This window comes from Ornithodoros turicata, chromosome 10 (assembly GCF_037126465.1).
Source record: "Ornithodoros turicata isolate Travis chromosome 10, ASM3712646v1, whole genome shotgun sequence".
Lineage (NCBI taxonomy): Eukaryota > Metazoa > Arthropoda > Arachnida > Ixodida > Argasidae > Ornithodoros > Ornithodoros turicata.
In genome coordinates, this window is record NC_088210.1 from 9,656,705 (window position 1) to 9,675,708 (window position 19,004).

The following is a 19,004-nucleotide window of genomic DNA, read 5'->3' on the forward strand; positions in this document are numbered from 1 at the left end:
TACACGGTTCCTGTCAGAGATTCAACGCTATCACGGTTACCAGGTCGTCGAATTCTTCGTCCTCGCTGTCAGAATCCACAAGTTACATGGCTGTTTGCACAATTGTTGAACAGTTCATTGTGTTCGAAATTAAAAAGCAGCAATGCATATGTGATTGAAATGTCACACGCGTTCTTACAATCCGTAGCGGTAAGCAGAAGACCTGCACTTCGATATTCGTTTCGCGGCGACACTAGTGTTGCACCGTTGAACAGGAGCTGGTCTAGTGCTGCGCTAGTTCAGAACTGGCCCTGCACCGCCCGGAACTGGTTCAGGAAGTGCAGGCCTAATCGAACGTACCTTTTATCTACTTCGTCGCGAAGATTGCACGATCAAGAGCTCGACTGTTGGTCACATTCACGTCTGTTCTTGACGCCTTCTTCACGGAACAACCAAATGACAGGCGACGCACAATGTAATCGCGGTCGGTTACTTCGACGAGCAATGGGCCCCACACTCTTAAAAATGAGTTTCACCGCATAGCACGCTCCTAGCCAACCATCATTCCGAATGACAACGTTCTCGTCCCTGATTTGTTGAAAACGTGGGGCGGAGCCTATTTTGTGACACTTATGCTGTTCATAATTGTCACAAAAAAGGCGTACGCCTCCCGTTTTCAGCAAATCAGGGCAGATAACGATATCATTCGAGATTATGGTTGGCTAGGAGCGTGCTATGCGGTGAAGTTCATTTCTAAGAGTGCAGGCAACATGCGTACACAATGATGCCAGCAGCTGCGGTAAAAACGCAAAGGCACTGGAAATAAGCGACAACTTTATTACGAGATGACTGGGAAGTTTCATCGCCAGGGATGATACTCTACACCACCCCACACCATTCACCCCATTGCTGGTGGTGATGTGGGAAATGAAATAATGAGCCCCATCAAAATATGGATCGAAGCCATATGGTGTCCAGAGAGTCTCTCCAGGTGAAGAGTACACCCGCAATGCTCCAGTGCTATAACCCAGTACTCCAGCGCTACCAGACTTCCAGTGCTATAATTGCACTGGATAGCTTTCGCTCGGGGATATTGGTTCAGCACTTTACCGCATTAGCATTACCGCATCGGAAACGAAAATTCTAACAAAGATTCGCAACGAAGTCAGATCCAGAAGCCACATTTATTCGAGTCTCGTTCCGCCTGATTTCCAATATGGCCTAGTGTTCGCTGGGCCTTCGTATATACCAGGCATGTGCCAGGCAACCGTACTACTACTATACTAGCATATACTGGTAGGTCGTGAACTGAACGAAGTGCGAGAATGGATGTAAACACTATGAGACCACGCGAAATGTTAACACCAACTCTTTAGCGCGCTTTCAAGCGCTTACGTCACTGCAACTGCGTGACATTCTTGGCTCGCGCTATCATTCGTGACACTCAGATCATCGGAACTGTAAGTGAACAGCTTTAGACGTCATAGCCATTGCCATTCCGTACAGTTCAGCTGCCGCCAAGTCATATAGTAATTGAATTTGATGAGGTAATGCATAAATCTACACCGTATAGTGACTTGACTACACTGGCCTCTACTGTTTCCAGATCGAACACCTGGCCATATGTGCATCAGCCGTGACAGATGACCTCCGAACCAGAAGTTCAAATGAAGGATTTTAAGTAATTTCTTGCAGTAAGTAACGTGGCGACCTGCTTTGTTATGCACGGCGTCTTCTTCCTCGTTTTCAGGGTGTACATCATGACCTGGAACGTGGTTTGCCGGGGGCCCATCGAGGACTTGCGTTCGGCGTTGGGCCTGGACCCCCCAGTCAACAGCAGCGCTTTGCCAGACCTGTATGCTGTAGGGTTAGTACATCACTTAATTATTTAATATCGCATACACGTGGGCTTCAACTGCGCACCCATTGCAGGTTTCAGGAAGTGAGCGCCCGACCCCAGTGCCTTTTGCGACAAGCATTTTTTGAAGAGCCATGGATACAAGCTGTTAGGACTGCTCTGCGCAAGTACCGTTACGTTAAGGTGCTGCTTGCGACACACTTATCTGTAATCTTCAGCTCGTGGCGAAACGAACCTCTATCGAAGGAGCTGTACCAAAATCGACTCCCATTGGAGGCCAGCAGGCAGCAGACGCCCAAATGCCTCTGTCGACTGATTGCGCTCTGTGGTTCACGAAACCAGAGCCGTTTATGAAGAGAGTTGTTGTGCCATTCTGTGATCTTTTGCCACCCAGAGATGGGAAGCCGCCGTGACGTCAGAGCCGTCGTCGCTCCGCCCACTTAGCCGGGATGAAAGGCGAGCCGCGGCAGTACGGGAGGGATTTCAATGCTGTACCTCTGCTCCAAAATGGCGGATTTGGAGATTTCAAGGCGATAGCTCTGATCCAAAATGATGCCACTGGCCTTGGCGCCGCCCAATCTGTGACGTCAAATGGCGCGCTTGAGATAGGCTCCTCCCAATGGCCCAACTCTCTTAATCAACGGCTCTGCACGAAACTGCCCCCCCCCCCTCCTCCTCCTCCTCGGAAACGGATTCTGGCACAGGGATGGTATCCAATGTATTGCCCCGTAGACGAAAGCGTGCAGGGACGAAAGCGCGCAATACATCCTGGACAGGTCCTGGTCGTACGGCACAGCAATCGTCAAGGCACACGTGACCTTAAAGATGGCGGTGCCCGTGACCGGCGGCCAAACCGTTTGTAAACAGTTGCTGTTTCTGCGCGACGTTTTGGATGTCTTTCGATCAGGGTAATAATTTTTATCCGTTAATCTCGCAGGAAAACGCGCAGTTTTGCACATAAGGCCTCGTACTGTTGACGACTTCCAAAGATGTGGTGACGAACGCGCGTTAAGACTCACTGAGCCTATGCGATGTGCTTAAACTAAGGAGAAGCTGGCTACCATGTTGCGGAAGAAGCACCGCATAGCTTACGTTGGCAAAATACGTTCATCTCGGCGTTAGGACGACGGAAAGATGCCGGTAAGCGGCAAAACTACATGTAAACAAAGTCACACGACCTCAAAATGACGTTTTCTATGACGTGCGACCAGGACAAGATGGCGGTTTTTCCAAAAGCACCCGCTTGAGGTTAGCTGCAACAATGGCGGGCTTGTGTCACCTCTCTGGATTTTGGAAACAAAGGCTTCTTCGCGAGCGACATTGCTGACACCGTGTATTCACACGAGCGACATCCTCACGGAATATTCTAGTGGAATAAAAAGCGGAAACACTGCTCACAGAGCCGAAGTTCATTCACACGGTGCGGAGGATCGGGAGTGGCGGACTGCGCGTTTAGCAGACGACACTTAGCAGACGACGCCGTCAGCGTGTTTGCCTGTCGTCTGCTACGGAATATCTTGTCGCTGTGTAGCAGGATATTCCTCACGATTAGGAGTGTACGTGAAGACACGACGTTGCGCGCTCGCGCTCACGTGACAGCAGACAGCCACGACGCTTTTCGCATCGTCCGCTTCTGGGGAAATGTCGCTCGTGTGAATACACGGACAGGCCATCGTTGCGCCGCGAGCCGGAGATTGCTGTCAAGCGTGTCACAAGCAGTAAATGCTATATTGAACATCTTCGCGCGTATGCACCGGAGTAAAGTATCGCTCATGTCGCTCACCACATTACACGAAATTGCCTCTCAGGTGAAGCATGTAAGGTTACAGGGTCTCGTGCTGGCCATCTTCCTCAAGCGTAAACACCTGATTCACTTGCGTGGAGTTCAGTCTACGTACACAAGGACTGGTCTCGGAGGTGCTTGGGTAATACTGACACCAGTGCATATCCCTATTAGTGAGGTGCTTTGGGTTATTTCAGGGCAACAAGGGCGCAGTGACTGTTCGAATGATAATGTACGGCTGTTCGACGTGCTTTATCGACTGCCACCTCGCCGCTCACGAAACTGAACTCGCACAGCGCATAAATGCACGTACCCGTCCATTTAAGACAGTTCTTATACTGATAAAACGCTTTCTTAATTTCAGGAGTATAGCACTATAATTGAGAAGCAGACATTCGATGACATCAACGCCACCAGTGTTTTGAACCACAAGTGAGTTCTGACCTCGTTAATCGAGAGGGAAACGTGGATCACGGAGAGAGTTTGGCACTTCTGTAGTTACGCCTTTTGGTTTGGAGACCTGAATTTTCGCATCGACGACTGCACCATACGCGACCTGCAACTGGCCATAGAAAACGGGACGGTGCACGATTTCTTAAAGAAAGATCAGGTCAGTTTCTCGTTGCCTTCTGCACAAGTGACTCGTACACCATAAGTAAGTTTTTTTTTTTTTGACGACTCTTACAGTTAATAAACGCCATGAGGTCCGAAAAAGCATTTCACCACTTCCAAGAACACGAGATCACTTTCTTACCCACCTACAAGTACCTTGTGGACAGTCATGGTTTCAATTACAGGTACGGTGGCTATACAAGATGGTCCCCCAACCATGATTCATAGTAAAACACGTAGACCCCGGAGAGACATGCGGTCAAGGCATTTTTTCTGCCAATAACTTTTGCAACATATTGGTAACATTTTTATTTCATTTCAAGTGACGGAACGTTAATTTCGGTTAATTTCTTGAATTGAACCCCGAAATTTCCCAGGGCAGCCTAACGTTTTCTTCGTGGAAATGGGTTCCCCGTGGTCATTTTACTCAGTACAGCACATAATCCCACTCGTAATGCATGGCTATTGCCGAAATAAATTCGCCGAAAACCCGTTGAAATGAGCCCTTGGCTACGCCTCCTTTTCGACGGCTCTGAGTTTGAGCGCAAAGCTGCGAAGAAAGGAGGTTACATTGACAGGCCACACGAGGGGGGAAAGGGTTACAAGCCTCACCCACGGAACAAACACGCGCGGTGAGTGCGGGAATCAGCTATCTTATCAAAAATTAGGTAACCAGACTCCTTGCAACCTTTCCCCCTCGTGTGACGTGCCAATGTAACCTCCTTTCTTTGCAGCTTTGCGCTCAAACTACGATTCATCAAAAAAGAGGCGGAGCCAAAGGCTCATTTCCACGGATCTTCGGCGAATTTATTTCGGCAATTGCCATTACAGTATACGAGTGCCATACTGAGTAAAATGACCACGGGGAATCCATTACCGCAAAGAAAACGTTAAATTGCCTCGGGAAATTTCGGAGTTCAATTCAAGAAATTAACTTTCCGTCAACTGAAATGAGATAAAAATGTTACCAATATGTGACAAAAGTTAGTGGCAGAAAAAAAAAATCCCTTGACCACATGTGTCTCAGGGCCTACGTTTTTTACTATGAATTTCTATCATGGTTGGTGGACCACCCTGTATACATAAATTCGTTTACTTCGCTGTAGCGTAACCCTGCCCTTTCAGTCACCGTAAACCCGCGTGGACGGACAGGATCATGTACCGCTTCACGAGGGATGCTTACGAGAACGTGGTCCTGGACGTAAAACAGCACCATTACCAGAGCCACAACCTATATATCCAAAGCGACCACAAGCCTGTCTCCGGAAGTTTCACAATCAAGGTACTTTGTCGAATAGTATCGTTGTTTGGCGATGAAGAGCCCAAGCTTCAACGAAAGATACCCTCTCTGCTCGCATAATACCCGCGCGCAAGAGGTACGTCAATTATACAAGAGAGAGAGAGAGAAAAGGGCATTCACACCTCAACTACAGTTTTATAGTAAAGCATTTATTTAATACAGGGTATGTGCAGAAAAACGTAACCCGCATTTTTACATGTGGAAATGCGGGTTACGTTGTTGTAACGTTGTCTATACTTACCCGAGGAACTTCCGGTGGCTTACGATGGCGTATTTACGCGTGCGAAAGCTACGAGAAAAAAAAAAAAAAAATACTGGAAGCCATACTCAGCGTACAAAAATTACAGAACGCGCAAACATCGGCTTCCATGCCTTAGAATAGGGCGGTCATGACAATGCATGGTTTAGTGCATGGCAGTCTCAGGAGAGTTACTGCAGGCACCGCTAGGGGCACTACCGATGAGCATCCATGTGGGACATCGTTCCGATTTCTGCACCGATAGCTGCCCCAGCGGTACCTGAACACAACTCTCCTGCGTCCGCCATATTTTGATGCCGACGTTTTCCTTGCTCTGTTTATTTTTTAAGCTGCATTTTTCTGCAGATTTCGCACGCAAAATGCGCCATCGTGCGCCACCGGAAGTTTGTTAGTTGGGTAGACAACAAGCTAAGCGCCTAAATGCGGGTTACATTTTTCTGCGCACACCCTGTATAATAAGGTCCTTAAAGATTCGAGGGCGTTGCGTAAGGGGTAGAGATAACAGAAAGACACGTAAATGAAATTCTAGTCAAATCAGTCATTAGAGTCCAAACTCAGTCGAAATCCGATAAAAACTGTCCCAGTCTAACAGGCTTCGCCTTTTTTTTTTCATATGTAAGCGCCACATGCCGTTCATTTTGCGAAGTTCCTCCATTCGTCATTTTACGGACTATATACAATGTGAAAGCGCATAGCGTTAGTTTTTAACCTTGATGTTGGACACTATAACCATTTCCACACGGGCGAGAAAAATGACATTAATGCGTAGTGTCATTCGCGTCGAACAACACGCAGATATTTAATGGCATTCGTCTAAATTACAGTTTCTGCGTAATGAGATCGCAACAACTTTTACCACTACCCTCGCTCTCATTGTCTGCGCGAAGTCTGCCCAGAACGCACAGGGCGTCCAGGGCGTCACACGTGACGTTGCCCACCTCTGTGGGGTGACAACAGCGAGCTCTTTCACCATCACCACCACCACCACCCACTACCATTGTCTGCGCACAAGAGCAATTTAAAACTCCCATAAAGCTACCCTGTACTGCGCACCGCGCAATTATTTTGTAAACTGCGAAAAAAAAAAAAAGCATTATTTTGTGGAAAAATACCCAGCGTTGTTAATAGTTCTTAACGTGAAAAGCAAATACGTACACGACGGCGGTACCTTCTTTTTCTGCTGATATGTCGAGAAGATGACAACAGGTTTCCGGCAAAGTAAAGACTATCGATTATGAAAAAAAAACAAAAACAAAAAAACAACTGCTCTAAAAAATTCTCATTTCGTGTAGTATTCATAGTTTATTTTCGGCCTCTTTGGACACGCATGCCTTGCATGCCTTGCACGGCTATAGTGAGAGACGCATCATCGACATTATCTCATTTAATGTCCTTCCAATCTGACGTGTAGAACGATAACCGTAAGAGATGGCATTCGGGATCCGACTGCCATTACACGCTAATGGGCGCGTTCTCTTATTCAACGTAACTCAACTCCCCTGCTCGACGTCAGAGCCTTTATCATCACGTGACTCCAGAGTAGCCACCTTTGACCGCAATTTTCGAACGGCTACACTCTTAAACATGAACTTCACTACATAACACGCTCCTAGCCAACCATCGTCCCGAATGACAACGTTCTCGCCCTAGATTTGTTGAAACCGGGAGGCGGAGCCTATTTTGTGGCCATTATGCACGGCACAGAATAGGCTCCGCCTCCCGTTTTCAACAAATCAGGGGCGAGAACGTTGTCATTCGGGATGATGGTTGGATAGGAGCGTGCTATGCGGTGAAGTTCATTTCTAAAGAGTTTAGAGCTACTCTGCGCTCAAAATGGCGGACTGGCCCGACGGGCGAGACGATGTGGAAGTGTTGGAATACCGTCTATTTAACAACGTACCGCAGATGCTCGCACTCTAGCAGATTTTGACAATGTTCCGCAGTTTTTAACTAGTCCTACATTTCCACACCACCCAAACTGTCTGTCAACAGGACGGTTGGTAGCAGAAGACGAAAATCCGCTTGCTGGAAACGGGTGGCGTACACCGATTTTTGTGGCAATAGACCATTTTAGAAAAGCGAGCGCCACCAGTGGCACGCAAGGGATCATGGGAACTTATGGCGACTTGTAGTAGCACGAGACGACCAGAGGCGGAGGTAGAACAACAACAACAACATTCCTGGTGTGCGCAGCAGCAGCGTCAGGCGGGGTAAACCATAAGTCCATAACCGAAGCAGACGACGGAGCAGTGTCCCTCGAAGTTCCCATGCTGCTTTGCGCTGCGCGCTTGGTGGCGCGTGCATCTTTGTAAAATCGTCTATTATGAACTGCATTTGTGTCACAAAAAAGGCGTACGCCTCCCGTTTTCAACAAATCAGGAGAAAGAACGATGTCATTCGAGATGATAGTTGTGCTATGCGGTGAAATCCTGGTTTAAGAGTGTAGGCGTATTGTTCGCGTCCCTTATTCAGCGGCGCTACCGGTGTAGTTTGCTGTGCAACATCTATCAGTGACTGCGTTCGGAGACCTTAACTCGCGTACTAATTGCAGGTCTTTGCAAAGCCAGAGCAGCCTATTGTATTCTTCTTTCCGGTGGGTCCCTGGTCTATCAGCCATGACTGCTTGGCCTGGTATTACACGAACGCCGGCATGGACGTGCTCCCGTCGGACTGGGTTGCTTTATACAAGGTTCGTTTGAAAGGACACTTAATATTTCCATTTTTCCATTTCAATTTACTTTCCTTTTGCGCTACAGCACAATTGGAGGAGGTACGCCAAAAAGCAGCAAGCGCTGCTTGACTAGGGCAGTGCCCCCATGCATTTGGCGTCCGCGGCAGCAAGTCAAAGAAATTGCATTAGGTTTCAGCACTGTACAATGGTAAAAAAAAAAGACTTGATGCTAACAGAGATATATACAGTGGTTACAACACGTTGCAACGCAACATCTGACGGAAACACAGAACAAAAACCTATTTGTGGAAACTCAGGCTCGCGGGAGAAGCAGAGTAAATGTTAATATTCGCAAGCAAGAAACGGTTGAGAACTCTCGCCATTCGGTAACTCAAAGACTGTGTTCCAAAATTCGTCCTATGAAACAGAACTTGCCATAAATTGCTCTGCCAGCGGAACTTGCACGGAACTTGCATAAAACGCTTGCATAAAAATGTAACTTGCATGAAAACGGAACTTGCATAAATTGTCCTACCAGGCCATAAAGGCCTGGTAGGTCGCACAGCGGATCTGTGTGATATGTGGAACATATCCCATTGCATATTGTCTGCTTAGCCAATACAGCACTTGAAGGAGCTCGTGCAGACACACCGGAAAACTCTATTACCGAAACAAAGCAGAACTAGAACAAGCTCGCGGGGGCCGGGCCGTATCCGCACAAAACAGAATGTGTAGAGTTTACCGCACAATCCTGGTGCGCAAGAGAGCTTTCACTTTCGCGCGGGAAGATATGTTGAATTCCAATGGCAGATTCGGAGCGTTTCCAGAGCAAGTTTTGTTGCTCCGCCGAGAGCAAGTCTCTTCGATTGGCAGATTGGGAACAGTTATGGAGTATTCCAATGGGAGCTTCGGAACGGCATTCGACCCAAGGTCGCTCCAGGGAGCAGCCCAGACTGCTCCGCCAAAATAGGCAGATTGAACCGGAACTCTACGTGACGTGTCACTTGTCGCTCGTGCTTCTTATTTCCTGTCTCTGCTTCGGCAACATGGCCGCTTCCCGACGCGTCTTCGCCGTGCCTTGTATTTCGCGTCGTACGTTAGAAATTTTGTTTCTTGAAGAAAGCAATAAGCCAGACAAGGGCAACGTTAGGAGATTAGGAGGACCTTGATGTTGCAAAACATGGCGTTGTATTGGAACATGAGTACAATCTTCTTCTTCCTCTGTCTCTGGCCGCCATCCACCAAGGAAGATTGGCCAGAGCTAAACTCCAAGTTGGGCGAGAGTGTTCCAGTCGCAGATTCGGATCACTTGCTCTAGGCCAGATCAAGCCGCTCCACTGCGGAGTGTGCCTCTTGCTCCGACTCTGCCATTGGAATTCAACAATAGTCCCTTCTCCCGGCTGCCAGTGTTAACCTCGTCCGCCCAATAGTGACGCGCGCGTCTTTTTTCCGGTCTGCCTTTTTGCCTGCTTTACTCGTATTTGGCACCAGCGGTCACACGTCTGACACAGCGCAGTCGATCGGTGGCCTTGCATCCGCAGCCTAGCAGACGATTGTAGTTAGCCAATAAAAGTGAACGGATGAGCTGATGTTACAACAGGCCAGAAGGAGCTGGAAGCGTTCGCCGCCGTTGCGCGCGCTCTTGCAAACTAATTTTCGCATGAAATGCCCGCTTCCAAAAAATGGACATATATCGTGCGGCGGTTCCTGAACGTAATAGGTTCTAGAGCACGTCACGAGCTCGGGCTTACCCGAAAGCATGAGCCCTTGTAAAGCCTTTCTTCAGCCTTGGACTGTGCTTATCTCCAATGTGATCCAGGGTTCGGTCCGGGCCGTACATTGCAGGGCCTAGGTGTGACTCGAGCCTGTGTTACCACACTGTTAGCCACACTGGACCGGGAAACCTAGAAATCATTTGGGTTTGGAGCCGGGCCCGGGCCAGGTACTGAGTCGTCGGGCTTGGTCCGCGACCTGGGCCTAAGAATGTGGCCCGCACAGTGCTCTAGTAGGTTGATCACTAACCTGAAGGAATGCCTTAAAAAACGCAGGACAATTTCACAAGCCTGGATGACCACATCTGCTTTGTGTGGGCATCGCGGCAACCCGTTGACAGCCTTCCTTACCACTTGATGGAAGAGGCCCGAAAACTGTACTCGGTGTGTTCCAGCCATCCACTCTGTACATGCGGCGATGGAGGTGCTCCCACTCCACCTACTCCTCCTCCGGGTGATCGATCTGCTGCAGGACCTTTACCCTGCTTGGGAGCTACCAGAGTCTGCAGGCGCCACGACCAAGCATCTGGGAAGCGCGTATCTACATGCCGAACGTTCAGGGAAGAGGTGAAGTCTCCTGAGAGCAGGGAAGAAACCGTGGAGTCGGTCAGGTATGGAAAAAGTTGTCTTGTCACAAGGCACTCACAGAGTAGCCTAGCGTAGATCGTATAGCGTAGAAAGTCTTTGGTCATAGCAGGAACGGCCTACTGAAGGGTGATTTGAAGGAGAGCCAGGCAGGGTGGTCCGGTCGGTCCGTTCCAATATACAGTATATATTGTAGACTAGTGTTAGGGAGTACATAGGCGGAGGAAAGAGCTGAAAATACCTTCAAGACTGACCATTTCGCTTCCTCGCAATTTACAGGCCTCGTATCTTCGTAATCATTAAGGCCACGCGGTCAATTTTGTCCACGCTTATTGCCTATGTGCTGTTGTACTGTTTGCTCTATCTCTGAGGTTTTGCAGGGGTACAGATAAAAAATTGCTAAGTCGCCTCATGTGCAAAAAGCGCACTTTTTGGGCGCGTCACTGTTTCTGCAAGTACAAGAAGGTTTAATATGTGTCACGTCGTTCTGTTTGTCTTGGATATTGTGGGAAAATCTGGGATGCACTTCCTGACGCGCGTTTAGTGAGGGGTGGCAAGGCAAAATCGCGCAACTCGTGACGTGGTTCGTATTCCTCACACATGACAAGCTGGTATAGCGTAGTGAAAAAAAAAGAAAAAAGAAAATCACTTCAGAAATGGCTGAGATTCCGTTGCGGACACTCAAATGTAACCCCATCACAGCAATATGCATGGCGCAGTGTCGAGGCCGCGGTAGCGTTTCATGGCGCCATAATTGGACGAAGGTTACACACAAAGGCGCGAACTAAGAAGCCGCGCATTTTCTGCAGAGCGGCTGAGATCACGTGTCATAAAGCAGTGAAACATAATCCACTCCCCGAGTAGTTATTAGAGACAGAAGTGGAGAAAGCGCCTCTTTCCGTCGCTCCTGTTGTCTTCATGCCACTTCGCCTAGGCAGAACACATTTAATTCGCCCCCCCCCCCTTTGCTGTGTGAGAAAACAAAAACCTCAGTACTCCTTTGAGGGCGTACAATGAACGGAGCTCATAGCGAGCGCAGACCGTGTGTTCTGTGCGGACTACACTCTTAAAAATGAACTTCACCTCATAGCACGCTCCCAGCCAACCACCACCCCGAATGATATCGTTATCTGACCCGATTTGTTGAAAACGGGAGGCGTACGCCTTTTTTGTGACAATTATGAACAGCATAAGTGTCACAAAAAGGCGTACGCCTCTCGTTTTCAACAAATCAGGGCAGATAACGATATCATTTGAGAGTGTGGTTGGCTAAGAGCGTGCTATGCGGTGAAGTTCATTTTTAAGAGTGTACGGTGGTAAGCACTGCAGTGGTATGAACTACAAGCAAAAGCTACCTACACTCTTAGAAATGAACTTCAACGCGTAGCAAGCTCCTAGCCAACCATAATCTCGAATGATATCGTCGTCTGCCCTGATTTGTTGAAAATGGTAGGCGCACGCCTTTTTTGTGACACTTATGCTGCTCATAATTGTCACAGAAAAGGCGTACGCCTCCCTTTTTCAACAAATCAGGGCAGACGACGATATCATTCGAGATGATAGTTGGCTGGGACCGTGCTATGCGGTGAAGTTCATTTTTAAGAGTGTAGTAGCAGAGGGGGTGTTTACTACAACAGGTCACGGCAAAAGTGGATGCGATAGTGTTGGTGGCACAATGCCACACTGTATAACCTGAGATGTACGGCAAATAAGATAATTGAAAATGCGAAGCTGCCCAATATTCAAATGCTTCATCTGGCGGCGCAAGGCACCGCAGACTACCGTACCACCATGGTCCCTTCATAGGTCCCTGGTTACGCAGCTCCGCCGCTCGGTGTCGCTACGATGTTTATCCAGGATAAAACCCCCCTTTCCCCAACCTCGGGAATGGCGCGTTCCGCACCATTTTTGAGCTTTTTTCGGCGTTCAACAAAAATTTGCTCTGTTGTGTCCTGCTGCAACGCTGCAGCAACTGCGATGCTATACTCGTCGTTTTTATTGGGCTTCGTATATGTTCAAAACTGCTGTCGATCCGGTGGAGTGTCATCCATGTATCGTCGCGGGTGGTGTTTTCGCAAGATTCAACCTAAAATTCCGATGCCGTGTATTTGCATTATGGCAGATGGTAGTTATTCTACTTAGCGCATAACCCTTATTGAAAAATACTTCAGAAAATCTCATAGAAACAGAGCATTCCTTCAGAATTTCTTACAGAAGCGTCTTCGTCTCTCAGAATTTCCCACAAAGGATGCAGATTCGAATACCTATCATCACAGGCACACCAATGTGAAAATATCCTGTGGGATAATTCAGGGTCTGGCCTTGTGATTTCTATGAGAAAACAGCGTGATTCAGAAACAGCGTTTATTCCAACTGCCAGCAAGTTCATTAGTCTGCTTTGAAACGTTGAAGCGCATGGACGCAGCTACGCATCTCATGCAAATATCGCCAGGAATTCAGGATTTTCGTCGCTTTTGAGGTATATAGCACGTGTGTGTGTGTGGTATATAATCGTCCGTACTACGCATTCTCATTCTTTATGCGTCTTTACCCCTGTTCGCACGTATTCTGAGGAATAGAAGGTAGAATGCAGTGAGATGGTTATAGCAACTGTGCTTTGGGCAAACGGTATGTTACATATTTCTATGCCTATCTCTCACGCACACACATGTTGTTTTAACCGTGCTTTTTAAAATGCTAGGTTAAACTCGGAAGAAGCGGCAGCGAGCGGAAATTAATTGGATTCGTACGTGGTCGTAACCCATTCTCGTCTCGAGAAAGTTGGATGATGCTTTTACGGAAGAAAGCCTACGCGTTCCCAATGTGCGAAACAAAAAGTTGTCATAATCACATGAAGAAATTTCTTGGTCGTCGCATTGGACATTTCAAGTACGTGTACAATGCGTTGGGTCATGCCTTTCTGAACTTATTGGCTGGGCCACAAATGTTCTGCAACATTCCTTACAGTGACTGCATGCGACTTACTCTCAATACTTCTCAGCAAGTAAGTATGAGATCCTTCAATTATCATACGTGGCAGTGCAGCTTTCTTAGGATGTTTCTTGCAGGGTGGCCCATTACACTTTCTCACAGGCTTTCTTGCGGGTCTCGAGGCCTGTAAGAAATCCTGTGAGAAAGCCTCACAGGCCACCCTGTAAGAAGCCCTGTAAGAAAGCTGCATTGCCCCTGCCTGTAAGAAATCCTCCCTGGAATCCTACAGGATCCCTGTAAGAAGCTCTGAGAGAAATTTTGTAAGATTTAGTCTCATAACCTCATAGAAATTCTTTCAGCAGTCTGAGAGATTTCTTTTGTAAGATTTTCTGAAGTATTTTCCAATAGGGAAGGGACCCTTCTATAGTTAAACGGCGACAGTTACGGCGCGAATGACGGCGTCCGTGCATGAGCGGTGTGTGTGTGGGGTCACACGTATATGGGCATAAAATATATGTGATCCTACAGAGATTCTACTTCTGGGCTAGTGAGACAGAACAAATACTGAGAGAACAGACAAGGAAGGACACAGGCAACGAGATGACAAGAACAATGTATACTCCCCGAATTTATTGCATCACTCAGAATGGCATTTGCTTGCACTTTTTCTTGAACTTCCATATGCCTGACCACTGAGCAGCGTACGGTTAATAAACCATGCCCCCTTATATCTAGGGAAGTGTCTTTTTCGGGTGAAATGTCTTTCCGGGATTCGGGGTGGCAAAAATCGGGCGCTGTTTTTAATTCGGGGAGAAATATGGCGATAATTGTGCCGTCGGGTGATTTTGTTTGCCCTCGTTTTTTTTTTCAGTTGTGACGTACCAGCGCAAATCCCCTTAGGCATAGACAGTGCTGACACACATATGGGTGTGTTGCTGGGAACGTAAGCGACTCATCCTTACACGTGTTACATGTGGCGACCGGGCCACCCTGCTTGATTCCGCTTGAAATCACCCTGAACAGGTCAAATATGTGATAACGGTTGCATCGTTCCTGAATGCGTAATTCCGGCTGTGAGGTGATTGCGACTGGCTCAGGACAGAGGCCTGAAAAAAAAAAAAAAACATCAGGAGTGACAGAGAGAAGCGCCTAGTTCCTCGTCTGCCTGTCCGTCTCCATACTTTCGGTGTGCGCTTCTCAGTGACACACCAAAGCCAGGGATCTTCCCAGCACCCCTATACCGTCCAAAATACTGGACAGAAAGGCTAAGGGGCCGCACAAACCGCTGCGGAATTTCTACACTCCCTTCGATGAAATCCTCCGCAAATCTCCGCTGAACTTCTTCAGATATCGAAGGTGCAGTGCTGAGCAGACGTGTGCGCTCCCTTGTACTCTAAAAGCAGAGCTTCACCGCATAGCACGCTGTGCGCCTACCATTACCACGAATGATACTCTTAAAAATGAACTTCACAGCATAGCCAATCATAATCTCGAATGATATCGTTATCTGCCCTGATTTCTTGAAAACGGGAGGCGTACGCCTTCTTGTGACACTTATGCCGTTCATAATTGTCACACAAAAAAGCAGACTCCTCCAGTTTTCAACAAATCAGGGCAGATAACGATATCATTCGAGATCATGGTTGGCTAGGAGCATGCTGTGCGGTGGAGTTCATTTCTAAGTGTGTAGCGCTATCGCTTCTGACTCGAACGTAGAGGGAGTGCGTATACGCCTTTTTGTGTCAGTTTGGATATATGATAATTGACGCAAAAAAGCCGTACGCCCTATTTCTCTTTCCGAATTAGAAGCGATATCACTATCATTCGTGGCAATGGTTGGCGCGGAGCGTGCTATGAGACACCCTACACTGTTAAAACCACCACATGCTCCTAGCCAACCATCATTCCGAATGATATCATTCCGTGTATTGATTTGTTGAAAATGGGAGCAGGTGCCTATCTGTTGAACAAATCAGGACAGGGAAGGACATTATTCGGAATGATGGTTGGCTAGGAGCGTGCTATGTGGTGAAGTTCTGTTTTACCAGTGTAACGGTGGACGGAAGCAGGCACGTGCACCCGTCCAGAGCAGTGGATCTGTCCAGGGAGAGAGTAATCGAGAGACTTTTTCGGTAAAGGTTTGTCCAGCACTGTGCAATGGAGTACTATTGACAGAGTCGCAACAGCCGTGTTGCGAACACATTCAGTTCAGTTCTCAGAGCGACGTTACGAATTACGAAGAGCGAATTACGAGAAGACTGCGTTCTGCAGGACGTATTCAGAACGGCGACAGGCAAACGCCCATGAGAGCACGGCTTGGACACATCGCACGGTATCGCCCTATGACCACCCTGACGACATGGCTGAAGCTCCGTCCCCCTGTGTCCTAGCGACGAGCTCTTGTCCGGTCCGGGACGAAGGACAGTCATCCGCGCCTACCTTCTACCGTGTGCTATTTGGCAGCCAAAATCTTCTGTTAATGGGCAAATATCGTCTTCTGTACCTCAGGGGTGACTCGGATGTGCTAGGCATGAGTGGTTCCTTCAAGGTGAGCACTATAGCGTTTTCTCTCCGTGTTGCGTTGTCTTGTAACCCTACCTTTTTTCCAGGTCACGACACCGCTCATCGTCTAGGTTGCTCTACGATAAGAATTTTTTTCAGTTAAGGAAACATACCCATATGCAATGTATTCAGCGCCAATAAACAATTTTCGAGTATTATGAAGCCGTTGAGGCTGAACAAAGAACGATGTAACCAGGAACTGGTTTATAGGTGAGGCTCGACGTGGCCACGGTGAAAACATTTTCGTGGAGACTATGTGTTGATGCAGTGCTGCTTGTCGGTTTTCTGCAAATGAAGGGGTGTCGAAGTGTACTGAGACACCCCTGAGACACATAGACACCCCTTCCCACCGCCGCATTTGAAAGTTAGCGGTGGCGCTACTCGTCGGTCCGGTTATTGCTTTCCTCAACTTCTGCACTTTGTACTTCAGCTTACCTTAGTATTTTTGTACAAGCGGTGGATATTCCACGGAAGGCTTTCCCACGGTATCCCACTTTTTCATAGGAGCCTGTTGCTGGAGCTGAGCAGAGTTCACCCAGCGCTCGCTTTCCGCATGCCAGCACATATCTCCGTCAAGACGCCGCATTAGTTCATCGAATGCGCTTCGACGTGGCCTTCACAGCTCAGTGGCGCTACCGCTTGAGAAAAGTCACTGCGGTGCTGTTGAAGATCTCGAGCACATTCTTCTCCATTGCCCGCTCCGTACTCTCCGCCTCCCTCAACGAGCTAGACTGCCGTCCCCTCTGCCTCACAAAATTGCTTGGCCCCTGGCCGCATCCAGCTCACCAACGCTCTGCCCTCAAGGCTCTCTTCGCCTTTTTCGACGCCACAGGACTTCGATCCTCATTGTAACGGGACCCATTCCTTCATTCCCCGCTTCACCTCCAGCAATGGGGTAGAGTCTAAGTGAGTAGAGTGGGGTAAAGTTGTTGTTGTTGTTGTTGTTTTGTCTGCTACGATAGTCTTACGTCCGCTTCTGCGCGTTCAAAATTCAAATTTTCATTGTCCAATCACGATCTACATCTCGCAGGCCGATGAGTAGCGCGCCTAGCGGATCGTGCGGACGGGCTCATAGGGGTTGCAGTTAATGACATGGTCGTTATAACCTAGTAGGTCGTGACTTCACGAAGTTGCAGGTGATATATGTATGTATGTCTGTTGAGGTGGGCGCTCAATCAACACACCTATAGGTGCAGATGGTAGTGGTGGTGCTGATGAAAGGGTTCGCCGTTATCAGCCTCACGGGGGTGGGCAACGTCACGACTGACGCACTGGGGGAATGTGCGTCCTGGGTCGACTTCTAAGGGAACTGCGCCGACATGTCTGAAAAAAAAAAAAAAAGCAGGAAAAACCCCGAGACATCACAGCCAGTACCGGGATTGGAATGCAAGCAGAACTCCCTCCTGATGCCTCTCACACCTCCGCTCGTTGACATGAGCCTATATATCGTCGCAGACGATTTCGAACACAGGCTTTCTTTGGCTACCAGTGGCTGATGGTGGCTCGTTTCCATCTCTACAGCCTTCGAAGCACCGTTGTGATTAGCGGACTCTTAAAGGGCGATAATGCGGAGCGGCCCATAGTTGGTGTCCTCAAACGTTTTACCCGATCATCGCGGGAGATCGAGAAGACCAGTCCGCCGGAAATGTGCACATGACGTCATGCGCCTTTGAGTCACGTGACTCTGGAAAATATGGGGATGCGTCCTAGCGTCGTGCTGCGGGCCGGGCAAGAGCGTGTGTTTTTACAATATCCCCTGGCAATTGCAGGCGTACCGCAACAACTAACGGCATGCCCTTGTGACTGTTTTCCCGAGTCACGTGACCAAACGTTAAGTCACTGCACAACGCCTCACTGTGCAGTTCGTTCGTTTGTTTGTTCGGGCACAAATGCCACTACTGACTAAATCTCGTGTCTTCAGAATACCACCAAATTTATGTTACTGGAATCTTCTTGTGTCACTTTGCATTCCTGCAAAACATTTTGTCTCAACGTGACGCGAAAGCAAGAGAAATTTAATTTTTATTTTTGTGAACTGTGACGTCCTGTAGGCTCCGACAGAGCGCCCGGCTCGCATCTGGCAACGTTGTTGCCCTTCGAGTCTTCCGGGGGGGCTCACTTTTTGCCGTCCGGTAGCGGAGCCTTACGTGACATACTGTTCAACCGCTCCGACCTTGGAGAAAACACAGAGGGATAAGTCATCTCTCCCATTTTCCCCTCTTTAAATTAGTGTCCAGAACATGACATCATTGCAGTTTGTGGGCTTATGATTACGTCACTCGCTCGTCGCGTCATCGAAACGTGTGGAGGCTCGGCAGATCTTCAAAAATTGACAGAAATGCACAGCGTTCGTAAGTAGGAATGAAATTTCGCGTATATAGAATCCTTGAGACGCCTTCTTTTCATGGACTAAATAAAATCATCGCTGTTTTCCGAGTCCGGAGTGGCGGCACGTCCGTAATCACAGACCTCTGGAGGGTTCTACTGGTGCCCATGTCCTTGCTCTCATTGCATTGGGCGTGCGTTCAAAAACCCAATATTCCCAGCCTTCTCCGTATTCTATATTCGACGTGCTCTGTACGTCTGCTGCTATTTACGTATCACTATTGGACAGTTTGAAAGCAAGGAACAACAAACAAAGAAAAAAACAACTCATTTCATTTCCTACACATTCTGGCACGAATCTATTTAC

At 48.2% G+C, this 19,004-nt stretch overlaps 1 protein-coding gene across 2 annotated transcripts; it reads left to right on the forward strand.

Annotated features, from left to right (window-relative positions):
• Window positions 1-1,428: 1,428 nt before the first annotated feature.
• On the forward strand, window positions 1,429-16,470 carry LOC135370157 (inositol polyphosphate 5-phosphatase K-like). 2 transcript variants are annotated; one of them, XM_064603855.1, is made up of 14 exons: window positions 1,429-1,526; window positions 1,586-1,660; window positions 1,730-1,846; window positions 1,912-2,020; window positions 3,646-3,762; window positions 3,818-3,925; window positions 3,985-4,052; window positions 4,119-4,230; window positions 4,308-4,417; window positions 5,358-5,514; window positions 8,343-8,480; window positions 10,511-10,845; window positions 16,022-16,298; window positions 16,360-16,470. In XM_064603855.1, exons 2-14 carry the CDS (start codon window positions 1,623-1,625, stop codon window positions 16,381-16,383), a joined length of 1,710 nt encoding a protein of 569 aa, XP_064459925.1. In that variant the 5' UTR covers window positions 1,429-1,526; window positions 1,586-1,622; the 3' UTR covers window positions 16,384-16,470. The 2 variants fall into 2 exon arrangements, with proteins under 2 accessions (XP_064459925.1, XP_064459926.1); XM_064603856.1 differs by lacking the exons at window positions 3,646-3,762; window positions 3,818-3,925.
• Window positions 16,471-19,004: the final 2,534 nt, after the last annotated feature.